Genomic DNA, 24,414 nt, shown 5'->3' with positions numbered 1-24,414 from the left:
GAGCAAACCCAGGGGAGTTACGTGCCCAGCGCTCTGCTAGGTGCTTTGAGAGATTCCAAAATGTATAAAACTCAGACTGTGCTCTGAGAGAAGAATATGTAATTTAGTTGGGGAAAAAAGCTATGGTCCCAAATGGCAAGAGGTTGTTGTTATTTCAAAATTTTGCTTTTTAGAAGCTAGAAACACACTTCGCATCTCAACAGTGTGAGGGAGGCCAGGCGCCCAGGCCACCCCGCTGTGGCCTATTCACGATAATAATCGCATCCCTTGGAAACACCAAGATAGCCCCGGTTTCACGGATGTAATCCAGGGCACATGCTACTGTTAAATGATGGGTGTGGAGTTTTGCAACTGTATGTGCCTAGTTTGTGCCACGTGGTCTCTGTAGAGATTTGCAATGGACTTCCACTGGTACAACAGATATGAAACGCTTTCCCTGAGAACTACACTGTTATGTTTACAAGTCTGGGTCCCTCTTGGCATGCAAGGCTCAGGTGAGACTTTACCTCTTCAGGGAGGCATTCCCTGCCCACCCTGTCTGCACCCCAACATCTTCCTCTGTCCCAAAACATCAGTCTAGTTACCCGGTTTGAAAATTTTGCCATAGCATTTATCACGATCTGAAATCTCATTTCTTTCATTTGTTTATATGGCAATTATATGTCTGTTTCACTAAAATACCCCTCCATGGTACCTCCACATCTTGCACAGGTAAGTGTCCATCCATTAATACTTTTGGATGATTGGACGGCAAGTCAATGAGTAAAGCTAGGAAAAGTCCCCTTCAAGAGAAAGTGTGATGTCTAGGGCAACCGGATCGCCAGGAGATTGATGGAATCATTGGTATATCTAAAGAACCAGCCAGGCAGAGGAAACTAGTCTATGATGGAGGTCTATCCAGGGTCTGACCTACTTTCTCTGGCCAACAAAAGCTTCCCACAGACCTGGCTGGTGTAGCTCAGTGGACTGAGCGAGGGCTGCGAACCAAAGGATTGCTGGTTTGATTCCCAGTCGGGGCACATGCCTGGGTTGCAGGCCAGGTCCCCAATGGGGGACACGTGAGAGGCAACCACACAATGATGTTTCTTTCCCTCTCTTTTTCCTTCCCTTCTCCTCTCTCTAAAAAAATATAAATAAAATAAAATCTTCTAAAAAAAGCTTCCCACAGATACAGAAAATAATGTATCAAGATTGTGGAGACAGATATTTCAGGACATAGGATACTGAGGTTGTTAAATGGTCCAGTTATGGAACTCACATGCTGTGTTCCATTTCTACATTCACCAGGCCGCCTTATGCGGATGCAGGTCCCCTTGTAGCTCTTGGGAGTCAGGCTGATGCGAATGCCCAGTCCACCCCTGGAAAGTATTAAACGATGCTCCAGCTTATCCATCAGCCAGTCTCCTGAGAGTCAGCATGATTCAGCATCCCTGACCGGGAGCCTGGGACTCTACGTGGATCAAATTTCCAGTGTGCGGGGGAGGCGGCACCAGGCACTGCTCTGCAGTGTCATGGGCTTTTGGAGATGGCAGCGGGGAGCGTTAGAAAGTGGGGCCAAGGAGGGAGACCACCCAGGTCCCTCGCCCAGCATGGCCACTTCCTCGATGTGGACATTGGGCAAGTCATCAACTTCTCGGCCCCTCCCATTCCTCATTATTAGTGGTGGATAATGGCACGCATCTCGCAGAGTTGTGCAGACTAAATGAGCTAGTTCAGTGTCAAGCTCTCACAACAGTGCCTGTCGTACTAAAAGCTTAAGGTGCCCTCACGACGGCCATGACGGCCATGACTCTTCACGCCCTGGCTCCTGCACTCGCTGAGTGGTGTGGTGCCGGCTCGCTCTGCAGCAGGCTCTTCCCACTGGGACGGACTGTGAGCACCATCTCCAAGGGGCGTTGGCGGGGTTAAGAGACACGACACTGTGTGAGTGACATGCACGTGCCGCCGAATACCTTGGATAGAGCAAGCACCTCATAACAGGCAATTTCTCCCCTCGGTTTGTCTTTGCTTTGGTGAAGTCCTAGCCTTGAACTGCAAGGAATTCGCCGAGATAAATGTCTCCTTGTTGTCTCTGAGAATCCACTCAGTGTTCCTTTCCCAGTGACCCTCAGATTTTGACACACACTTTGAATAAACGTCTTGTTGTTGTTGTTGTTCAAGTGGCAATAGCAAGATTTATTAAAGTGCAAGTGTACTCTCAGAGGGAGGTGGAGAGAGTAGGCGGGTCCGGAGAGCAACTGCCGAATAAACTTTAAATGAGGTTCACAATCACTCCCACTGGCGGCAGTGGTATCAGAGGAGTCAGTACACTCTTGGTCCCTGTATCCTGGTGTCTGTGTGATGACTGAAGCATGCAGAGGCTCTGGCTGGGCAGCTCAGTTGGTCAGAGCATCCTCCCAGTATGCCAAGGTTGTGTGTTCGATCCCCGGTCAGGGCACATGCAAGAATCAACCAATGAATGCACCGATAAGTGGAACAACAGACTGATGTTTCTCTCTAAAAATCAACAAATTTTTAAAAAGCTGCAGAGCTGAATGTGACCTTAGATATTATCTCACCCACACCCTCCTTTTTAGTGATAGAAAAGTATTCTTTTAACCACAAACAATAGTTTAAAATGCTTTAAAATATTTACCTTGGCCTTTAAGTGTTCTCCTGTGTGATTTATAGCACATGCATTAGCCTACATACACCCATTTTTTATTCAAGGAAGTTCACAGGTCACAGCTTTATGCCACTTAGTAGAGATGCTTTCTAGTTTCTACTATCCTGCAAGTCTCCAGATGGCAGGGGCCACGCCCTTTGGGTACCTTCCGGGGTGGGGAGGGGGGTGCCCCGGGGAGCGGGCCGCACTAGGTGTGCAGGTCGGTGAGCATCCCAGTGTGAACACGCTGGCCTCAAGCCGCACCCCCTGCGGTGTGTATGTGTGTGTGGCAACATCTGATAACCTTGTCGGCTTAGCACTTCTCTCCTCTGTGCCTGTCACCTGGTTCCCTTTGAGGGCCTCTCCAGTCCTGAGAGGACACGGGAGAAGCTCTTAGTAGCCCTGGCCGGAGGGAGGGGGGGCCTGAATTGTCTGGAGCATTGGTCTGCACACCAGAAGGCTGAGGGTTCGATCCCTGGCTGCGGCGCACACGGGAAGCCACCGATCGATCTTTCTCTCGCTCCCTCCCTTCCTCTGTCTCTAAAAATCAATGAAAACATATCCTGGGGTGAAGGTTAAAAAAAAAAAAAAAGCTCTTAGCCGTGGATGCTTCTCAACAGGGGATCGGCAGGAAAGCAATCAATGTTTCTCTCTCTCTCTCCCCCCTCCTTCCTCTGTCTCTACAAATCAATGAAAACATATCTTCGGGTGAGGATTTTTTTTAAAAAATGAAGCAGCAGCCGCAGCAGCTCTTAGCCATGGATGCTTCTCAACAGGGGATCAGGCAGGAAAGAGTTTTACTCTTCACTGTGTCTCTTTTTTAAAATCATTTGAATTTTTACTGCATGCATTTTTTTTAAAGTTAAAAGTTATTTTTAATGAACACATCGGAAGGAAAATAAAAACCCGCCCCAAAGCAGACCCTACAGAAAGCAGACCGCAGGGTTCACCCGCACTCCAGGTCCTTGCTGCCCAGAGAGGGCCCTTCGGTGGCACTGCCTCCGATCAGTTCCGGAGCAGAGGTCACTCTGGGGGTCCCCGGGGGCAAGCGCGAGGTTGGCGTGAGTCCTGGTGCAGCCGAGGGGCGCTTGGGGCCCCGGGGCCCCACCAGCCCGGGATGCGGGAACCGGGCACTAAATATCGGCCCTCTCTCTTAGTCACTAAAACCTCTTTGGGAACCAGCTCCTTCAGGGCAAAATAGACACTTCAACTAGGTGCTCAGATGCTCCAAACCCATGTCTCTGTGATCTCGCCCCCCTCCCCCAGGTCTTTATACTCTTAACCACCAAAAAAAAAAAAAAAAAAAGACGCACGACTTCCATTACAGACTGGGTTTTCCCCACGTGCCTCTGAAAAGCGGGACTACTGCCCCTCCCCACGGACACACACGCTGGCCTTTGCGCTAATAAAACTCCGTTGAACTTGTCTGCGTTTAATTTCTCGACTCGTTTTCTTAACATTTGCCTCCTTCGAAAAGAACGAAGGGGAGACATCCCGAGGCATCGCATCCCAGTGCCCTGGAGGCCTTCCGCGCGGAGCCACGCGGCAGCCCCCTCGGCCCGGCGAACATGCAGTCTGCAATCTGGACACCTTTTATTTCATTTCAAGAATTCCCTTTGCATGGCAGAAAGGGGTCTGAGGAAAGCCAAGCTGCGCGGACGAGGGAGGAAGCGGAGCGCTCACAAACGTGGTGCCAGGTGCTGGCTGCCCACCGAGCTCCCGGCGGCGGGAGAAGTGGGCTGGATGGGCGGAGCAGGAAAAGTCATTCTAGACACAAACGAGGGTCCTGGGGCATGCCACCCCAGCCCAGTGCCTGGCCATGCAAGACGCAGAAATGGAGACTGTGGCCCCTCAGGGCCACGGAGCATTGCACCAACACAGGGGAGTCCTTGGGGCGCCTCCCGAGGCGCCGGCAGGGTCTGAGTTCATGTCCATAGGCAGTTAACAGATAGCACCGGTGGGGCGGGCCCAGGGCAGGGCAGGGCAGGGCAGAGACTGAGGCTCTCGGCCTCTAGCACCCACGTGCCTGGCCCTCCCGGGGAGAGGCTCACTTCCATGCCGGCAGCCCCTGCAGCGCGAGCCTGGCTCTCACCGCTCCGCCCTGGGGAAACTGGAATACGTGGCCAGGGTGAGGTCTGACCCAGGGCGCTGGCTGCCTCGGAGGGCCGGGTCACCGCTGTGCAGTGACGGGTGCTGCACCATATTGAGGGGCTTGGAGGTGGCAGGCCGGGGGGACGGGGCCCTGGGGCCCGAGAATGCCCACATAGGAGGAGCCTTCCAGAAGCGCAGCCCGGGGGCCCGCTGCCCGGGGACTGTGCCCCACGCCCAGGTGCCCCAGGAGTGGTCCCAGGTTGCTTCTGATTATTTTTGGTGGGTCAGGGGCAAGGGAGAGGAGAGAGACCGGGAGAGGCCAGGCCAGGGAGGCCTGTCTCTCAAGCGTCGGAGGTAGGCCGTGTGTGGGGTGGGGGGCACTGCGCCGGCGCCGGAGCCCTGGTCCCAGCTCCGCCCGCTCGTCTGGTGTGATTCGGGCTGCGCCGACCGACCTGCACCTCCTCTCCTCGGTCACCGAGTCAGGCAAACCCTCCCCCACCGGCTGCAGAGGGAGAGGCTAAGGGTGAAGATAAGTAACGGATAGAAAACACGTTTAAAAAAGTTACAAAGCGCTATTGAAACGCGAGGCAGTGTTGTCGCCGTGGAGGTGGTATCCCTTCCTTAGCGCGTCCCTCTGCTTCCTTCTCCCGCCTCGCCTCGCTCGCTCTCCGGACCTGATTTCCTGACCGCAGGCTTCGGGGCTCCCTGGTTGCTTCCCCTGATCACCATGTGGGACCCCAGCGGCCAAGTGGGCGCTGTAGGTGTCTGAGGGGGGTGCCCGAAGCCTCTGGTCACTGTCCCTCTGGCCCCTACCCTGCGGGAAGCCGCTCAGCCGGCCCCTTGGTCCACTCTGCGAGATGAGCTGGGTGGGCTGTCCATTCAGGCCGGACGGGTCTAGGGGACCCACGCCCAGCCACTGGGGACCCTGTTTAGAGTGCAATTCCTATTCCCGATTTCCAGCAGGTGGCGGGCGGAGGGAGGGAAGGCGCACCGAGAGCCACGAGCAGGATCCGGGGTCGTCAGGCCGCCCCTAGGCCCGCCGCACCCCTGCTCCTGCCGCGGGGCCCTCCCTCCCCCAGCCCAGCCCTAGTCTCGCTCGGGCGGCGCCTGCAGGGGCCGCGGGGCCCCGAGGCCGGGGCCGCCGCTGTGCACCCGCAGGTGGTCCTTGAGCGACTCCTTGTAGCGGAAGCTCTTGCCGCACTCGCCGCACGTGTAGGGCCGCTCGCCCGTGTGGATGCGCTGGTGCTTGAGCAGGTTCTGCTTGCGGATGAAGCTCTTGCCGCACAGCGCGCACTGGAAGGGCCGCTCGCCCGTGTGCAGCCGCTGGTGGTTCTGCAGGTGCTCCTTGCGGCTGTAGGTCTTCTCGCACTCGGAGCACTTGTAGGGCCGCTCGCCGCGGTGCGTCATCTGGTGCCGGATGAGGCCCGAGTGGCAGTTGAAGCTCTTCTCGCACTCGGCGCACTCGTACGGCCGCTCCTTGGTGTGGCTGCGGTGGTGGATGATGAGGCTCTTGCGCACGCCGAAGCACTTGCCGCACTCCGGGCAGGAGTAGGGCTTGCTGCGCGCGCCGTGCAGCAGGCCCCGCCGCAGCCCGCCCCCGGGGCAGCAGCTGCCGCAGCCCCCGCCGCCCTCCGGGCCCCCTCCCGCGCCCCCGCCGCCAGCCTGCGCCCCGCCAGCCGCGCCGCGCTCTCCGGACAGGGCCGCTGGGAAGCCTTCGTCCAGCAGCCCCGCTGCGCCCCGGCTTGGGGGGCCGCCCGTGCTCTCTGCCGCGGCCGGGGCTGCGGGCAGGCTCGGAGGAGCGGGCTGCTGCTGCGGCGGCGGGGCCGGGGCCGGGTTCTTCACCAGCAGCAGGTTGTCACCTAGGGAGGAAGAGACAGGAGAAATGACACACTGACAGTGCTCTCCCCGGGACCCCGCCCCTGCGAGGTGCCCAGGTCCTGCGCTAATTTTCTCTGTGGCTTCGTGCAAGTCATAGGCGATCTGGGCCTCGGTGTCTCTGAAACAACTGAGGGGATTGAACAAGGCAAAGGGTCATTTTCCATATGCCTCTAGGGCTCCCTGACCTCTAACCTGCCCCCAGCCACCTGTGCAGGAGTGGGTAGCTCACAGGTAGGACAGGAAAAACATCCAGAATGTTGAGGGCAGGATGTGGTGGTGGTGTGTGTGTGTGTGTGTGTGTGTGTGTGGGTGGGTGGGGGTTGGCTACCTGGAAGTCACCTTCCAAGGCAGAACTGCCTGGAAATAAAATACAACAGACTTCACTGTATGCTCCTGTTCAAGGCTAATTCATTTAAGGAGAGAATCTCTCAACTGGAGGGAATTTGCCAGAACGTATCCAAGGTGAAAAGCTTGCCTGGAGGCCAGCAGGAGTGGGCCCAGGGAGCTGGGACCACACCCCGGCTCCCACCTGCAGCCAGGTTTCCACTGGGCAAGCCGCCTCCCCGTGTGCACAGCAGCCCCGCCCCCTGCAGGGCTGGCAGCCCCAGCCCCAGGCCTGACCCCATCTGGACCCTGGCGCATGGGACTGGGGCTGAGAACCCCGGTGAGTGGGTGGCTGCCCAGCGGTGAGTGGGTCACTGTTCTGGCTCCTGCAATGGTGCCTTTTTCGTCACCCCCCCCCCCAACCTCCCCCGCCCCGGCACCCGGGGCCCAGCCCATGTCTCCAGGTCAAGTTCTTGGTCCTCCAGTACCTGGGGGTCAGTGGGGGACAAAGTCCCGGCTCTGAGCATGGGATCAGCGACCTTAGGCCCAGGACACCCCCTGAGGAGCTGCCCATTTGCTACTATATGTAGGAGTCTTCTTATCCCTGTGCCTCCCGCCACCTTCCCAAACCCCAGCGGGCCGCCTCTCTCCACTGGGGCTTCGGGATGCTCACCAGTGACCCCAAGGGTCAGCCCGGGGCTGGCTCTGGCCAGCGCTTTCTGGGTGTGAGCTGCCGGCCCCTGCTCAGGCTGCACCACCTGCTCGTGGCTTAGCTTGGTCCCAGCCCACTCTCCTCTCCCCGCTGGGATGGGCTGAACTGCACCCCCAACCTCCACCCAACCGTGAGGAAACCTGAGCCCCCAGGACCTCAGAATACGACCTTATTTGGACATGTGGTTCTTGGGAATGGAATTGGTTAAGATGAGGTTACACTGAAGTAGGGTGGCCCCAGTAGGGTGGCGATGCACCTGCAAGCCAAGGAACCCCAAAGATTGCCCGCAAGCACCAGAAGCTGGGAAGAGGCAAGGAGGGGTTCCCTGTGGCTTTCAGAGAGGGCACAGCCCTCCAGACTCCCTGCCTGGCCCCCCGAGCTGTGAGGCAACAAGTTTTCCTTCTTTGAAGCCGCCCAGTGTGGGGGGCTTTGTGAAGACAGCCCTAGGAAACGCACACACGGACCTTCCTCCCCTAGGGAGGGGGGGCTCTCCGGTACAGGCCGTGGAAAAGCTACCACAACAGAACAGTGCCCTGCTCGGGGGGGGGGGGGGGTAGCCTCAGGGAACAGCCACACCTCTGCACGGACACCCAGGGGCCCCGGGGGGCACCGCCCGCAGCACTCACTGGGGCCAGAGTCCAATCCGAGCTCTCCTTCCATGGAGTCGCGCGGGCCCCACGGGTATGGCTGCTCCTCCTGCTTGATCCACGACAAGATGTCATGCGCTGAGATCAGAGACTCTGTCCGTGGAAAGAAGGCATCTCAGAGTCTGGGCATCCCATCGAAGGTTCGAAACCACCCCACCCGTGCACAGGCAGCCGCTCCAGCTCTCGGGGCACGTGGAGGTTCTGGTACCTGTGTTGCATTTACTGGCGGTCCTCCCCCCTCACCTTCACAGATGGGGTCTCACTTGTGCGCTCGCTACATTGCCAGGCGGTCGGGGAGGAGGAGGCTGGTCCCAAAGTGTGTGTGGCGGCAGAGCTGGGATTAGAACCCAGGTCTCCCGACTATATCCACTGGGCCCCGGGGCAGCCAGAGGGCAGCCTGGGCTGGGACGGCCCGCAGGCCCGGGGGATGAGAGGTGGGACTTAAACCTCAGCGCTGGCGGGAACAGGGAGCGCAGGCCAGCCTGAGAACCGCTCCTCAACAGGAAGCCTGGCTTGCTTTCCCTGCTGCCCCGGAGCCCCTCAACCTCCCTGTTGCAAAGTGGCCGAGCTGACGATGTAAAGGAACGCCAGACGGACTTCATGTCTGACCGCACCTTCCTCGGACGGGGTGTGGGGTCAGACTCTGGGGTCACAGCCACCAAATGAGACGACACTGGAGTCCTCCAGGCCTTTCAGCCACGTGAACACACATGCACACGCACATGCACATGCACACACACACACACCCGGGTGGGTGGAGCACCCCCATTAGGCTTTGTTGTTCCCCCCTTACACCTGGACCCTCCCCAGAAGTTTCCCTGGGAGACATCTAACTCGTGTTCGTCACGCAAGAGAAATCCTAGAAAACGTAAATTTGCATTTATAGAAATCTACACACAACTTTCAAAAGCCTTTTTGGTTCTATTTATTATTTAAGAATAGGTGCTGAAGTAATTTTAGTGTTAGTTACATTGACACAGTCAATTACCAATTAATAACTCTGTTAGAAAACCCTCCTCTACTTTATTAAGTTATATTCTCAAATCTGTTCGAAGTTGCTAACTGAGGACCCCTATTGGATTCCCTCAGCCTTTGCCCCAAAGTGACCCAAGGGCCGGATCTGCCGCAGTCACAGAAGCCAGCAGGTGGGCCGCCTGTCCGCCCGGTGTGCCAGAGCGCCGTGCTCACCTGAGTTGGGGTCCGTCGGGATATCTCTCTCGGCCAGGTCCTGCTGGTCCCACACACACGGGTGCTCCTCCTGCTTGATCCGGGACAGCAGGTCCTGGGCGGAGGCTGGTGAGTCTGCAAGGGGGGGCACACACCAGCAAAGGTGTCAGGGGACGTGGAGATGCCCCCACGTCTGCACGTTGAGTAAATCTCTCACTTCATGGAGTTATGTGTTTCCCCTGCAAATCGGGTATAATTAACTTATACTCATTAATTAAAGGGTTAAGTCCGCTTGGCCTCAAATAAAAGAGCTGTTGCTGCACATAAGTGGATGCTATTGGGGGGTGACACAACAGTGACTTCAAGACAGAGTCCTTCTGTGCTCTGGGAACCCAACTCCTTAGAGGAGGTTCATGATTGAGCACTGAGCACTGAGTACTGAGTACCAAGTACTGAGCACTGAGCACCCCCATGGAAACAGGTATTCCATTCCTCATGTGGGATGAAATAGGAAAATGACACCTTTCAGGAAGTCTTTTTAAAAAAGATTTTTTTAAAATTATTTATTTATTTATTTAAAACAATTTAAAGGATTTTATTTATTTATTTTTAGAGAGGGAAGGGAGGGAGAAAGAGAGAGAGAAACATCAATGTGCAGTTGCTGGGGCCCGTGGCCTGCAACCCAGGCACATGCCCTGACTGGGAATCAAACCTGTGATGCTTTGGTTCGCAGCCCGAGATCAATCCACTGAGCTACGCCAGCCAGGGCTAAAATTTATTTTTAAAGAGGGGGAAGGGAGGGAGAGAAACACCTATAGGTTGCTTTTCGATTGCACATGGAACCTGCAACCCAGGCCTGTGCCCTGACCAGGAATTGAACCAGCGTCCCTTTGCTTTGTGGGACAACGCCCAAACCACCCAGCCACACCGGCCGGGGCAGGAAGCCCTTCACCATAACCATTTTCAGGGGATTTTTCTAAGACGTGTTCTACATCTTTCTTCTGCAGAGGCCATCAGAACTCATTTGCCCTCCGTGGCCCTCTCGACCCTGAAATATCCCTTTGGGACGGTAAAGCTGCAGTGACCTAAAGGACTGGGTGAGGGGGACCTTCCTCCCTCAGCCGCTGTCTCACCCACTTACGGCTGTGAGGCTCTGACTGCAGCAGACCAGGTTGCTGGCGCCTTAACCTGTGGCTATGTGAACCTATCTGCTGATGGTGAATTTGGAGTGTCCACTCGACTGGACCACAGCACCTGGGCATTTGGCCACACAACATTCTAGAGGTAGCAGAGAAGGTATTTTTTAATGACGACATTCACACTGAACTCAGTAGACTCTGAGTCAAGCAGACGACCCTCTATTATGAGGGTGGGCCTCGTCCGATCAGTTGAAGGCGTTAAAGAAACCACTGCTTCCCCCACCCCTCCCCTCCCACCCCTGGAAGAAGAGGTGCTTCCGCCAGCAGACCAGGCCTCCAGCCTGCTGGCCTACTCTGCAGATTCTGGATGTGCTAGATTCACAGCCATGGAAGCCAATGCCTTTAAATCATCAATCAATGGATCGATCGATCTGTCTCTCTACGCACAGGCACGCACACCCTGTCGGTTCCCTGGAGAATGCCAACACGCCTCTGCTCTGACAGAGCTGTCGTGCGGCATCCAGCTCAGTGCCAGGTCAGAGGGGCTCTCCAGGCGACCCGGACTGGGGCCGGCGGGGCCGGCAGGCCGCAGCCGTGAACGCTGTACAGAACGCTTCTACAGTGAACGCTCTTCCCGGCCAGGTCCAGGTCTCAGGGACCGAGACACCCCCCCCACAGCGCCTCATAAAGCGCTGCCCCGGCGTTGCTTGTTAAAAGGAGCAGTTAAACGCTGGTATCCCAAGGAACAGAGAACCGAACAAACTAGGTCCAGATGTGCTGGCAAATCGCCATGCCGTGGGCCACATCTGCGCCCCATGGGGAAACCCTGTCTCCCCGCCGGTCCTGGACCCACGGGCTCTTCCAGCTCTGCAACGGCGCCCGCCCCGCTCCCACCCCATCCCCCTCTTTCCCTGCTTAGTCCCGCACACACAGCAGGCGACGGCTTAGGAGCTGCAGACCCTGCCGAACCTTTCCTCTCTGTCCTTGGCTGGGGCAGCGGCTCCGTGCGCGTGCGCGTGCACGTGCCTGCACTCACCGGTAATGGGCTCCGCGGGGGCGGCTCTCTCCTCCAGGCCGCGCTGACTCCGGGCACACAGGGCTTCCTCCCGCTTCACCTGCGAGGACGCCTCCTGGGCGGGCACCAGGGGCTCTGCTCCTGGGGACAGAGCATCACATCACTGGGTGTCTTTTTCCTGAGTGACTGTCACCCAGATGCTCTCAGGGTCAGGAGCACAGCTGACCACCCTTGCCAGGGAGGAGCGCCGGGGCCTTGGGCTCCTGTGGGTGACTGCAGAGGACCCCAACCAGCAGAAGGCCCTGTGAGCAGAGAAGCAATCAACGTCCAGGACAAAGGGGTGGGCCAAGCCACAACACCTGGCGTGAAAGGCCAGGAGAGAGTTCCAGAAACAGCTCCATGCTGGGTTGGATGCTAAGGAGAACTAGTCTGACCTCTGTGTAGGAGTTGTCTGTCCTTGTTTGTCACCCCAGTCAGAAAGGGGGCCAGACAGAACACAGACATACACACTCACACAGACACAGGCACACCCCCACACACGTACATAATTAGCAAGGAGGTAGACTGGACAAAGAGATACAACCCCCACCCCCCCCATAAGGACGCACAGCATGCATCCTGAGGCATAAACGGTGACGTTTCCTGTGCGTAGCCCCCGACAGGTGACAAGAGGGCGTTTTCTCCTGGCACTGTGCGGTGATGTGATGTGCCGGCCCTGGCAGCCGACGGCTGGGGCAGCAGGAAAGAGACTCGAGGAGGAATCAGAAGACGTGGTCCTGGTTTGAACTCTGCCCCCGCCCTGCAGACAAGTCACTTGACCCCTCTGGCTCTGTCTCCCTGTCCCGTCCATGAAACGGGCACGGGGTCCCTGTCCTACGGGCACCGTGAGGGATGATAACTCCGTGCTTTCAGCGAGGAAGGCGGCCTCAGCCTCGGGCTCAGATGGGGGCGGGTTCCAGGTATTTTCACCAGAAGCATCTTTGCCACGAACATCTCAGCCACCAGTATTTTCACCGGACCACAAACAGGCCACAAGGCCATTTCAGCCATGAGAGATAACAGCAACAGAAAATAAAAGAGGGACATTAAAAAGGATGCAATAAAGCATGAAAAATTGATGATAGCACTAAAAAGACTTTACAGACATGAAAACACACTGTCTCTGAAGCCTTTCGTTCAGAACACTAACACATTTTTTTCTCTTTTTGGTTCATCTCCTCGTTCCGCACTGCACTGTGTTCTTTTCACTATGATTCGTTCCCTCAGTCAAGAGAGGTGCCCGTTTCCAACGAAAGAGTCAATAATGAATGCTCTTCCGGAAGGCTGTTGTGAATTAGCGGCTGTCCTTCAGATTTGCACAGCTTGGTAACCAACCTTCTGGGGTTGACGGGCGGGCGGGGTGACTGCCCGCCAAAGGTTCTACGTCCCTGCGGTCTGACTTGACATGTGGTTTTTATCATCAGGTCCTTGAAGGCCACTGCGCTTACTTGTCACAGTAGAGACCACCATGAGGGCCAAGGTTTATATAACAACATGAGCCCTGGCCAGGTGGCTCAGTGGGTTAGAGCCTCATCCTGATACGCCAAGGTTGACGGTTCGATCCCCGGTCAGGGCACATACAAGAATCAACCGATGAAGGCATAACTAAGTGGAACGACACATCAATGTTTCTTTCTCTCGCACATCAATAAACACAAATTTTAAAATTTAATAACATGAAAACTGCCAGAACCTTGTCATTGCAGAAATGAAACCAACAACCAGCTATTTGCTCTTTCATGGTGAAACTGCCTAGGGCCAATGGTATGGCGACAGTGTATGTGGCAAAAATGCTTGTGGCAAAAATACCAAACAAGGGGACAGAGAGGGGACAGTTCCACGATCAGGCAGAGAATAAATACAGTTCGAGCACCAGATTTCGAACAGGGTTCTGGGCCAGCACCGCTCAGGCTGGAGAGACCTCGTGGGCAGACTAGGACTGGCAGCCTGGCCCCCGCCACCCCAGGGAAGTTCAGCACGTGCGATGCTCCGGGAGCTGGGTTCCCCCAGGCCTGAAGGTTCCTTCTCCAGTGAGCTGGGGAAGGGCTGCAGGGGTAGGTGAGTCTGCCCAAGACATGGGGCTCTCTGGGAGGACGGGGTGACCATCCTGGGGGTGACACCCACGCAGACTCCCTTCCACCCTCCCCTGGTGCCGTTCCCAGGCCTCGGGCCTCCAGCTGCAGGTCGCCCTCAGGCCCGGAATGCGAAGAGCCTAGCTGGTCCCTGGGTCCCTCCCCAGCTGACCTGGGCGTCCAGAGCTGCCCAGCTCTAACCAGGTGCTGGGGTGGGCTTTCAGGCCCTGACAGTGACCTCTTCCTGGAAGTGACCGCCCAAGTTCAACAGTGGTAGGACTGGCCCCACAAGCAACTCAAGAGGAGCCTCTAGAATGGAGGCAAGGGCGATGGGGCTTCTCTCTCCTCCCACCCTGGCCCCGGGGGTCTTTTCGGCGGCCGTCACCTGTGTCCGGGTCCATCAGGATTTCTCTCTCCTCTGGGTCTCGCTGCTCCCACACGCAAGGCTCTTCCCTGGGCTCGGCCTGGGACGGGGCCTCTGGCTTGGGCCCTGGACCCTCCGCATCTGGAACGAGGTGGAAGGAAGGATGGACTGAGTGAGTGACGTCGACCACGGGGTCCCGATCCCGGACGAAGGCAAAACTCTCCCTTCCCCCGTCCAGCCGAATGCCCCTCTGGGTGGTAGCTGTGCTGTGAGCAGGTAATTCCTTATGAGGAACCTGAAGACGAGTCCACAGACCCCCTAGTTCCTGGCATGGAAATGGCTGGTCTCAGACAGCCAACAGCAGCCAACTGCCGCTTACCAAGACTGCTGGGATGCAGCGTGGTTCTGGTCCCACGCAACCAATGCTAGTTGGGTCCCAAAACAGTGTGTGTGTGTGTTGCGGGGGGGGGGGGGGGTTGATTCTACAGTCCTAGGCCCTGTCCTGGCTTTTAATTTCCATCCTGTTAGGAACCACTCTGCCTTCCTAGCATCAGAGGCAAATTGTTTCTCGAGTTTCCACAAACAGGAGACAGCCCGCCCAGGTGGGGGGAAGGAGGGCTGGAAGCATGCAGGACCGCTGGCCACGGAGGCGGGCAGGGCACCTCACCCAGGGACATGAGGGTCTTGTAGTTCTCCTTCACGAGGTTGTTGTACAGCTCCTTCTGCCACTCGTCCAGGTTCTTCCACTCGTCCTCGGAGAAGTAGACGGCGATGTCGACAAAAGTCACGGGAACCTGGGCCGGGGAGAGTGTTGGTGGGACACCGCCCCGCCACCCCTTCTCGGACCTCGGGGCCCACCGGACCTGGAGCCCGGCCTGCGCTCTGCAGGGACCCCCCCCCCCGCCCTCCTGGCCCAGCCCGGTCCGTTTCAGGGTGTCAGTCACTCTATTCCTGATCGCCTCCTGCTTGCTTCCCCCTCCCCTTCCTTTAAAGCATTTACTGCATCCTTTGTCATTTCGCTTCCAGGTGGCGCGGCCCGAGGAGAGCTGGAGCCGGCGTGTGGTGCGGCTTCGGGAGCTCAGGGTGACCGGGCTGTGGCGGCTTCTGAGCGGCTCTCGGTGAGCCGAGTACGGCACAGCCCTGTCGAGAAGCCTGCATTTCCGGTCAGGTCACCTCTCCGTACGCAGTGACATCTCTGTCCCTACCCCGGTCAAGTCCAAAGGCATGCGCTGAAGCTCCGCGACCTCTGTCTGCTTGCTCGGCACCGAGTCCCAGGCCTCTGGAAGCACACGGTTGGAAGTCGAGATGTGTGGGATGTGCTGAATCGAGGCTGCCGACACTAGGAAGTTCCGCGGTGGCCTGAGTCACCCGCTGTCTCGGGTCCGTCCCTCGTCTGTTATTTAAGCTGTTGTTTCCGTCCGACGAGGATGCCTCTCTGTCACTCACCAGCGTGGCCTCACCTGGGACCCAGTCGTTCAACTCGGTTTCGCTTCCACGACTTTCGTAACAGAACTTCCCTCCTCTGGCCACAGAGCCTCGCCTCGCACCCCTTTCACATCCTTAGTGGGCCGGCCTCGCGCCCTCCCTCGGAAACCCGGCCCCTCAGGTCTCTCCCAGGCCCTCCTCCTCGTTCATCATCTCTTACCTGCCCGTGCAGGCCCAGCTGGCGCACGTGGCACCTGTGTGCACAAGAGAGAGACAGCCCTCCAGGTGTCAGGCGCACAGCTTGGCAGGTGGGCAACACGCCTCCCTAAACTGGAAAGCTCAGCCCTCTGAGCCAGGCGCCCACAGCCCCGAGGGCGCCCTGCACAGGAAGGGGCAAGGTGCACACCTGTGCCCCCCGGGGAAGAGCTCGCCAGCTGTCTTTGGGAACAGACCCTCTGGACCCGCCGACAGACCCGGGCGAATCTCCAGCCGGGGGGAAACCATTACAGACCGTTTTCTTCACTGCACTGCCCCGAGGCTGGATAAAAGTCACAAAGTTCTGCAGGTAGCACCCACCACACATTATACCACCTGTGTCGAGGCTGCTCTGGCAGCCTCTCGCCGATCTGCGCCTCTCCTGGTCATCTTCCCCGGGAGTCTTCTTTCAACCCCTTCCCTGGCCTTCCCCGACTGTCCTTGACCCAGGGAGCTGTTGGCATGCTCCCTGCCTTGCCGGGCCAACCCCCTCGCCATGTGCCCTCCATTTCTCCTCCTCTCCCCGCCCGGGAAACTCGGCCCGCAGGACCCTGCAGTTTCTCCTTCTCCCTGGGTTTCCCCCGCTTGGGGGGGCCCCCAACCCCACCTCTGCTGCCTCCAGCAACGCTCCAGTCTCTCTCCACCTGGAACATTCCACACGCCTCTTGACCCCTCCCACTGCGTCTAAGAGCGCCCGCTCTCTGGACCACGCCCCAGAAGGTCACCGGTGGGCTCCTGATGTCAACCCTCTCCCTCTCCGACCTCTTTCAAAGGTCACACCCCCTTCGTGGAATTTTTCTCCCGCTCGGTGTCCACAGCGATGCTGCGTCCTGCACGCACGACTCGAGTCCTCTTTCCAGCTTCCCTTTCCTTGGCCAAGGCCAAGGTCCTGCCCTTGACCTGCCCTCTTTCTGCGCCCCTGCTGGTGCAGACGGTGCCCTTCCACTCGCCTGGCGCCCTTCAAAGTTCACATTCCGACAGCCTTCCAAGTGGCTCCATTTGATCATCTTGGAAGTACCTCCAACCAAGCATGCCCCAAACCAAGTTCATGGTCTTTCCCGACAGCCCCAGTCCTCGGCCTGAGTTCACAGGTTCCGTGCACGGTCAACATCCCAGAACTGTACTCTCTCGCAGCTGGAAGGAGACATCGCTTTTGTAAACGGGACCCTGCCAGGATACAACAGCGGTCTGAGGCATGGCCCGAGCCTACGGCCTCGCTGGATGGAAAAGAACACCCCAAATTATCTGCAAAACCACGAACAGACGCAGCAGCAATAAGAGGCGCAGAGGAACAGAGAGCCCACAGCCTCCCTGGACCTGATGAAGAGAGCGTGGCCAGCATGGCCAGCGTGGCCAGGATCCACAGTGAATTCCAGCTATTGCCGGCAACGCGAACGGACGTTCTCATGGTGCTTTATGGCTGTGGGGGGGTTGAAGTACGTCCCCAAATTCTTCAGACGGTTTCTTTAAAAAGCAGAGCCCGCTTCTCTCCCCCTTGAGTGTGGGCGGGAGTTAGTAACTTGCTTCTAAGAAATGAAGAAGTGAGGAGGCATGGCCTCTGAGGCCAGGCCTCGGACACATGTTAGCTTCCGTGCTGGTCTCTCCCTGATTCACGCACACGGGGGGAGCCAGCTGCCACGTCGGGAGGGCGCCCAGGCGGCGCTGTGGGAGGCCCACGAGGGGAGGAGCGTGGGCTTCCTGCCCACAGCCGGCGAGCCTCACTGGAGGCAGACCCCCCACACACACACACCACCTCAGCCGGGCCTTCTGGTGACCGGACCCCCACTCGACAGCTCTACTGCCACCCCATGAGACTCCGAGCCAGAGCCGCTCAGCTAAGCTGCTCCTGAATTCCTAACCCACAGACTGTGCAAGAAGACACAGCATTATTTTTCAGGCTGCTGCGTCTGGGGGTGACTTGTTACCCGGCAATAGGTAACTGATACACAGCACTGTCCCCTCAGCAGAATCAACGCATCCTCACCTGCCCACGCACCAAGCAGAGCCTCACCTCGTTTTCCAGATGAGGACGCTGAAGCTCAGAGAGACCAGCTGGGATTTCCTAGACTATCCTTCACTTACACTTCCCTTCCTTCCAAGGAGAAACTCGGGCAGCTCAGCAAGAGCAAAAAGACACACTTGACCAGTACATGCAAAGCCAAGGTCCAAACCCAGCCCACGGATCCGGGGCCCCACCCCCGTTCCACCACCCTGCGAGGGCGCCTGTCGACTCAAGGGCCCTAACACCCAGCCCAACACACCACGGGGCCGCAGGAGAACAGAGCACCGAGGTGCACGCGTAGCCCGGACAGGAGGAGGGGCCGCGTGAGGACACGCCGGCCGTGCGGGATGAGCCCTGTGACAGCTGTGCTGGGGGAGCCGGGTGCCTGGGAGCCGGTTCCCGGGAGGAACCAGGCCACCGTCCCGGCTCGGTCCTGTGCGGGGGCCCCCCCCGCAAGGCCCTGACCCACAGCTCCTCTGGCGGAGTCACTGGGTGCTGCCTCTGCGGAGACAGGCGTGGGCCACCCGGTCCCGGTGCGGTGTGTGTGTGTGGGGTCCCACGCGGGTGCTTCTTCACACCGACTAGCACCAGGTCCTGCTGCAGGCACGGAGACGCGGCAGGGAGCCAGGCAGAATCCACACTGTGGTCAGAGGAAACCAACCGAGGAGCTAAGACAGACGTGAGTGTTTAAGGCGCCCGATGGCGTCGGCGCTTGGAGAACAGGAGAGAGGGGACAGAGAGGCGCGTGTGGGGCTGGGCGGCCGCGGCTGTCTCCTGGCCACCGATGGGTGCACCGATCAGGTGACGAGACCGAGCAGACCTCGGTGGGAGCCACGGGGAGGGAAGGCACTTCTCAGTGGCGGGCAGTCCCTGGGGGAGGGAGGGGTGGTGTGATGGTGGCAGGACAGCAGAAGTCCACCAGGCCGGGGAGGAGCGGGCAAAGGGGCGGGTGGCGATGAGGCTGGACGAGTGGTGGGAGGGAGACGTCACGGCAAAGCCGGGGCCTCACGCTGAATCAGGGCGGCGGGGGGGGGGAGCCATGGGAGGGTTTTAAGCTGAGGGCTGATATGACTGTTGACATTTTAAAAGGTTCCCGCTGGCCGTGGCCGCTCTGCTGAGAACAGAGCGCACGGGGACGAGGACCGAGACCAGGAGAGCCGGCAGCCAGAGGCCGGGCAGTGACCGGGTGAGAGGCGAGGGCGGTGGGAGGGGTGCAGGCGGCAGCAGTGGTCGGATATGGGTGTGATTTCGAAGAAAAATCAACGGCGTTTACTAAATGTTGGAAGTAGGTGTGAGAAAGAGGAAGGAGTGTGACCCCAAGGCCCTGGCCTGAGCAAACGGAAGGAGGGCGTGTCCTCGCTGGACAGGAGGACGACTCTGGGCAGCACAGGTGTCCTGCTGGGGCGGGGGGGCGGGGTTTGGCTCTGACAGGCCCTGTGATAGCTCAGATGCTACTGACACCCCGAGGGCGGGGCTGAGTGCGAATCTGGCGTTTATTCGAGGAAGCGTGGGCGGGACAGAGAGCGAGGCGGAGGAAAAGACGGCCTTCGGGGGCGAGGGCGCACGGGCTGCGCTGACCGCCCTGAGACTGGACGGAGTCGCGGGGTCGCGAGGGAGGGGGCAGGGAAGACCAGCCGGAGGTCAGACGCAGCCCGCAGCCCGGCGCACTCCGCGCACAGGCAGTCGGGAAGAGGAGGGAACACCAGCGAGGAGGAGAGAGATGGAGCAGCCAGTGAGGTCGGCAAAGAGCCCAGAGAGGTGGCCTGGGAGCCCCGTGACAGGTGTCTCAGTGGGGGTGCGGTCACCGCCATGAAACGCCGACAGGGCCACCAGCTTTAACACCACGGATGTCGTCGGGGCTCTGGCAAGACCAGGAGGGTGCAGAGGTGGCCTGCCGGGGGGGTGGGGGCCCAGGAGCACGCTCCAGTGACCAGCTTTCTGGAACACGGAGGACGGAGGCACACGGCAAATGAGACCCCGGGGAGGAGGCAGCTATGGACTCCAGGCAGTGGGCAACGCGACAGGAAGGGTGGCCCAGTTTCTCCCGCGGGTGAAGTGCAAGGGAAAAGGAAGAGATGGAGGAGGAATCTACAGATTAAAAAAAAAACAAAAACAACTTGGGAGGCAAAGCAACCACAGTGGATAGACCTTCAGTTCCGATTTGAAAAAACCCATGGCAAAAAAATGACAACACTTTCGAAAGAACTGGAAACGTGAGCACCGACTAGATATTTGAGGAGGTGCGGCTTTTGCTGTGGGGGTAATAATGCTGAGATTATTACCTTTAAAAAGCGCCTTCCCCTCTTTGAGCCACACACTGAAATACCTGCAAGGACCAGCGTCTGAGATTCGCCGTGGGCGGGGGTCTCGACGATGCAAGGCCCGCCGGGAGCGGACTGTTGTTAAAGCTGGATGAGGGGCTCAGGAGAGTCTGTGCCATCTACTCTGGTGTAGGTGTGCATTTTCTGTACTAAAAAGACTAAAAAGGGGAGGGAGAGCAAGCGGGGAAGCCAGACCTGGGGGCACACAGACAAGCCACTTGAGTTCTGCTCTGGAGGAGCAGAGCCCCAAGGCACGAGCCGCAGGGAGATGCAGGGGCTGGGGGCTTTCCTAGTGCATGGCCGGCTGGCCCTGCAGGCAGGGAAGAGCTGACAATGCTGAGGAGAAGGGGGACACGCTGCAATGAGGTCCTGAGTAAGTGACCTCAGGGGGGACAGTGAGCCCACGGGAACAGGACAGGAGGAGTGCATGAGGCGGGCAGGTGGAAGAATGTCGTGGGTGCACGTGGACATAGAGTCCTGAGCGTGACTCTGTTTCCTCGGTGGACCAGACAGTGGGGTCGTGGACCAAGGGTGTGGTGCTGCTGAGCGGGGGGACAGCGAACAGAATAGGAACCGGAGCGTGAATTCTGAACTGAGCGCAGGGACAGCTGAGGTGGGGGGGCGGCGGGAAGTGGTCATGACCTTCAAGGGATTCCAGTCTGCGTGGTTTGGGTCCATCTCCAGCCACAGCCAGACAAGCACACAGAAAGATAACCCATGGCAAGTGGTCCCAAGGCCAAGTGGAAAACCCACACAGGACACCTAGATATCCCAGGGAGGGTAAAGGCTCAAAGACAGAAACAGGCAGATTCTGGGGGGACCAGGTGGACGCCAGCTCACAGAGGGAGAACGTTCCGGACCTGACGCGCGAGAGAAACATCGATCAGTTGCCTCTTGTGGGAAACTCGACTGGGGACTGAACCCACAGCCCAGGCATGTGCCCTGACTGGGAATTGAACTGGCGGCCTTTCGCTCCGCGGGATGATGCTCCAACCAACTGAGCCACACTGGTCAGGGCTGAGAAGACACTTCTCTGGTGGGGTTTGTTCACCTGTGCTGGGCCCCACCTCCATCCCTGCCCCTGGGGACCACCACATACCTTGGGGACCTCCCCCTTGCTGCCCGGGGGCAGCCGCAGGACCCAGAAGTTCCTGTTCCTCAGCAGGTTCTCCATGTTCTCCAGCCGCCTCTGCAGCAGCCCGTACTCCTGCAGCAGCGTGCCCAGCACGGCCCACTTGCTCTCCATGTGGTTCCCGAACTCCACCGCCGTCTTCTCGCAGTCAGCCAGCTTCTTCTCCGCCGTCCCCGTCCGCCCCTCCAGATTCAGCAGCTGGCTGGCCTGGGCGTCCACCTTCCTCTCCACCGCTTGAATGGCGGCCACCACGGTCCAGAGCGAGATCTCCGCCGTGGGCAGCTGGGGCTCTCTCATCACGCGGTCAGGGAAGACGGGAGCCCGGTCTGGGAAGGGCGGGAACTGAAAAGGCATTGGTCGCCGGGCGTCCATGTCCCATTCTTGCGCCTGGGTGCAGAGGGAGGAAGTGACAGCCTGGGATGAGACCGTGTGTGTTGGGGGGGGGCGGTGGCCTAAGAGCACAACTAATTAAATGCCACAGATCCTCTTTCTGCTGCGAAGTCCCCACCTCTCGGGCTGGGGTGCACACATGTCCCCAGCAACCACCCGACCTTCCCAGTTGGAGTCAGGCTGGTCTCACTAGCTCACGCACCCTGTCCCTTGGCCTACAATGTCACATACGACATGCTTTGAATAGAGAGGCCATCTTCCTCAAAGGCAAGACTTAATGATCAACTCTTCAGAGTGGCCTAGTGTTTTCTCTTTCAAAGCACGAATTTCCCTGGATGCCACCTGGCCCCAATCTTCCCAGCAAACTCGAAGCAGCTGAGGGCACTAACGGTTGCGTCTGCTTTGAACTTGAGGGAACCGAGGCCCACAGGAGCCGCTGCCCGTTCTCCAGCCCCATGCTTCACTGCCACCGGGAGCGGCTCTTGGAGCTGCTGCAGGTCCCGAGAGACACAGTTCCGTCCGCACTGCTGACACCTCCCCAGCAGGGCGGCGCCAAGGGGCGCACCAGGGAGCCCGAGCGAGAGAGCAGATGCACAAACTTTTTCCCATATGTGACTATTGCATTTCCAAAATGAAAATAGGGTTTGCCAAAAAAATGTATTTAGGGAAGGAGGGGACATCCGAAAATGGAAAAGAAGACCTCCCGGTTCCCACTCTGTCTCTTGGGGAAGGGTACCCCATGGCCCCGGGCCTCCCCCGATGCCCCCAGCTCTAGCCCTCCACCTTGGTAGGCAAAGCCCCATGGGTGCGGGTAGAGAGCGGACCCTTATGACCGGGTGAGGACGGAGACCGTTCCCTGCTGACCTGGGAACTGCCCCACACCGTACCAGCACCCAGGGCTTCCTGGCCAGTGGCAGGTGTAACGACGGCCTCTCCTTGCCACCAGGGACAGGAGGAGGTGTCGTTGTCTGTCCTCCCCTTTGCTGCAGAAGCAACCCTCAGGCTGGGCAAAGCGGAGACTTGTGGCTTAGAGGTGACCTGGGCAGGCCCGGGACAGGCATGCCCAAATAAATGCCCTCCCTGACTGGGAGCAGCTGTGACAGCCACAGAGGGCCACCCCACCGCTTCCAGGGAGTCACTGAGGGGGGAGAAAGAGGGCAGGGCCTCCGGGCCGCAGACCCTGCTAAGTGAGAGGCCGCAGTATTTCCATCAAAGCTCTGCACATGGGCTCCTTTAGGCTCTCCTCCTGCCTGGCCCACAGAAGGCAACAGGAGCTCACAGGGGAAGTTGAGGAAGTCACCAGGCCCAGCTAACTTTTCTGAGGTTTGCAGACCTAAAGCTGCAGAACCATCAGACACACTCGTGGCTGAGACCGGACCATCAGCAGGGCACTCTGGGGGTCCTGCTGGGGGTGAGGGGGGCCTCTCTCAGGACCGAGGCCTTGGTTCACAATTCCGGAGCACTGGCTGCCAGGAGCGCCTGCACAGGGTCCTTGTGAAGCTTTAGGAAATGACGGTGCCTACTCGCACCCCCAGAGCCGCTGATTTAACTGGTCTGGGATGAGGCTGGGGCGGCAGGAGTCTTCCGAGTTGCTCGGGCGATTACAATGTGCAGTCAAGTTTGCCGACCGCAGGAGAGAAGGCAAAGTCACCTCCTCTCAGTGGCCCCGGCACACCCGGAGCCAGGGAAAGTGAATTACTCGCCGGGCTTGGTGCAAGATGGAAATACATTTCACACCGCTTTCGTCAGAGCGGCTCCGGTGTGAACCTGCGGAGGCGGCCGAGTCCGGCCAGCAAGCCTCCTTCCCGGCAGAGGTGAGTCCCCAGGCCGGGGTGGAGACGCGGTTAGGGCTCCGCCGGGTCCCGGGAACCACGCGTTCCGGGCCGCTCGCCCCCGCCGGGCCTCCGCTAGGCACCCGCACTGGGCCCGGCCGGCATGCGGCCTCGGGGGCCTGCGGCTGGGCGGCGCGCACGGGCCCGGCCGGCCAGGGCACCGGGGATCCGGGCCGGGCCTGCTTCAGGGCCCACGGCGCCCGCCTGCCAGGCGAGCCCGCCCGTGCCTCGACCCGTCCCGGGCCTCCGCTTCCGCGCCCGCACACTCAGGGCCCGCGGTGCCCGCAGCCCCGCAGCCCCGCAGCCCCGCCCCCACGGCCAGGCGGCGCGGCCATGGCGTTGGGCTGGGGCTGCACCCACCTGCATGGGCGGCATTCCCTCGGCCATTTCCCCGCGCAGCGCCGGCTCCTGGTGGCAGACCTCCTCCGGGGGCAGAGCCTGGGCCCAGCTCCAGCTCCCGCTGTCCAACCCAAGGCCCTGAATGCCCAGCTGCTGAGGCTGCGGCCGTGTTGACACAAACTGCATCCTGGGAGTGCTGTTCCCCGCTCGGGCCGGCCAGGGAGAAGAAGAACGGTTTCCAGGCGCCTTCCCCCTCGCCGGGGCCGGACAGCTCCATCTACAGCCCGTAGGAGCAAACAGTCCCCTTTGGAGGCGCTCCCCGCCCCTCCGCAGCCAGCGCGCCAGCCAATGGCTTCCGAGCTCCTGCCTGCCTGCGGGACCGACGGGGCCACTCCCCGGCCAGGGCCACCGCCACCTCGGAGTGGCCCTGGGCGGGTGTGCTCTTTAGTGCCCTTCAGTGTGAGATGGCCTGCCCTGACGTCCCAAACAACATAGGGTATTGATTTCTGCCTGTTCTGCAAATGTACTGGGCATCCCTAGGAAAATGGTGTCTGACCCTTCTGAAAATTTTGCAAGAATAATTGTGCCTCCAGACTCTTTCTTTGGTCTCCCCCCTCCCCGCACAC

At 59.0% G+C, this 24,414-nt stretch overlaps 1 protein-coding gene across 1 annotated transcript; it reads right to left on the bottom strand.

Annotated features, from left to right (window-relative positions):
- Positions 1-4,220: 4,220 nt before the first annotated feature.
- On the bottom strand, positions 4,221-24,173 carry ZNF282 (zinc finger protein 282). Its single transcript, XM_045833990.1, has 8 exons — positions 23,810-24,173; positions 21,195-21,614; positions 14,760-14,886; positions 14,114-14,233; positions 11,639-11,758; positions 9,485-9,598; positions 8,276-8,389; positions 4,221-6,594 (listed from the first exon to the last, which is right to left on the bottom strand). The coding sequence occupies exons 1-8, from the start codon at positions 23,972-23,974 to the stop codon at positions 5,822-5,824; spliced, it is 1,953 nt and encodes a 650-aa protein (XP_045689946.1). The 5' UTR covers positions 23,975-24,173; the 3' UTR covers positions 4,221-5,821.
- Positions 24,174-24,414: the final 241 nt, after the last annotated feature.

Source organism: Phyllostomus hastatus, unplaced genomic scaffold (assembly GCF_019186645.2).
Source record: "Phyllostomus hastatus isolate PE091 unplaced genomic scaffold, TTU_PhHast_1.1 phas_contig_1021, whole genome shotgun sequence".
In the NCBI taxonomy this organism is placed as follows: domain Eukaryota; kingdom Metazoa; phylum Chordata; class Mammalia; order Chiroptera; family Phyllostomidae; genus Phyllostomus; species Phyllostomus hastatus.
This window is presented reverse-complemented; position numbering and strand designations above follow the sequence as displayed.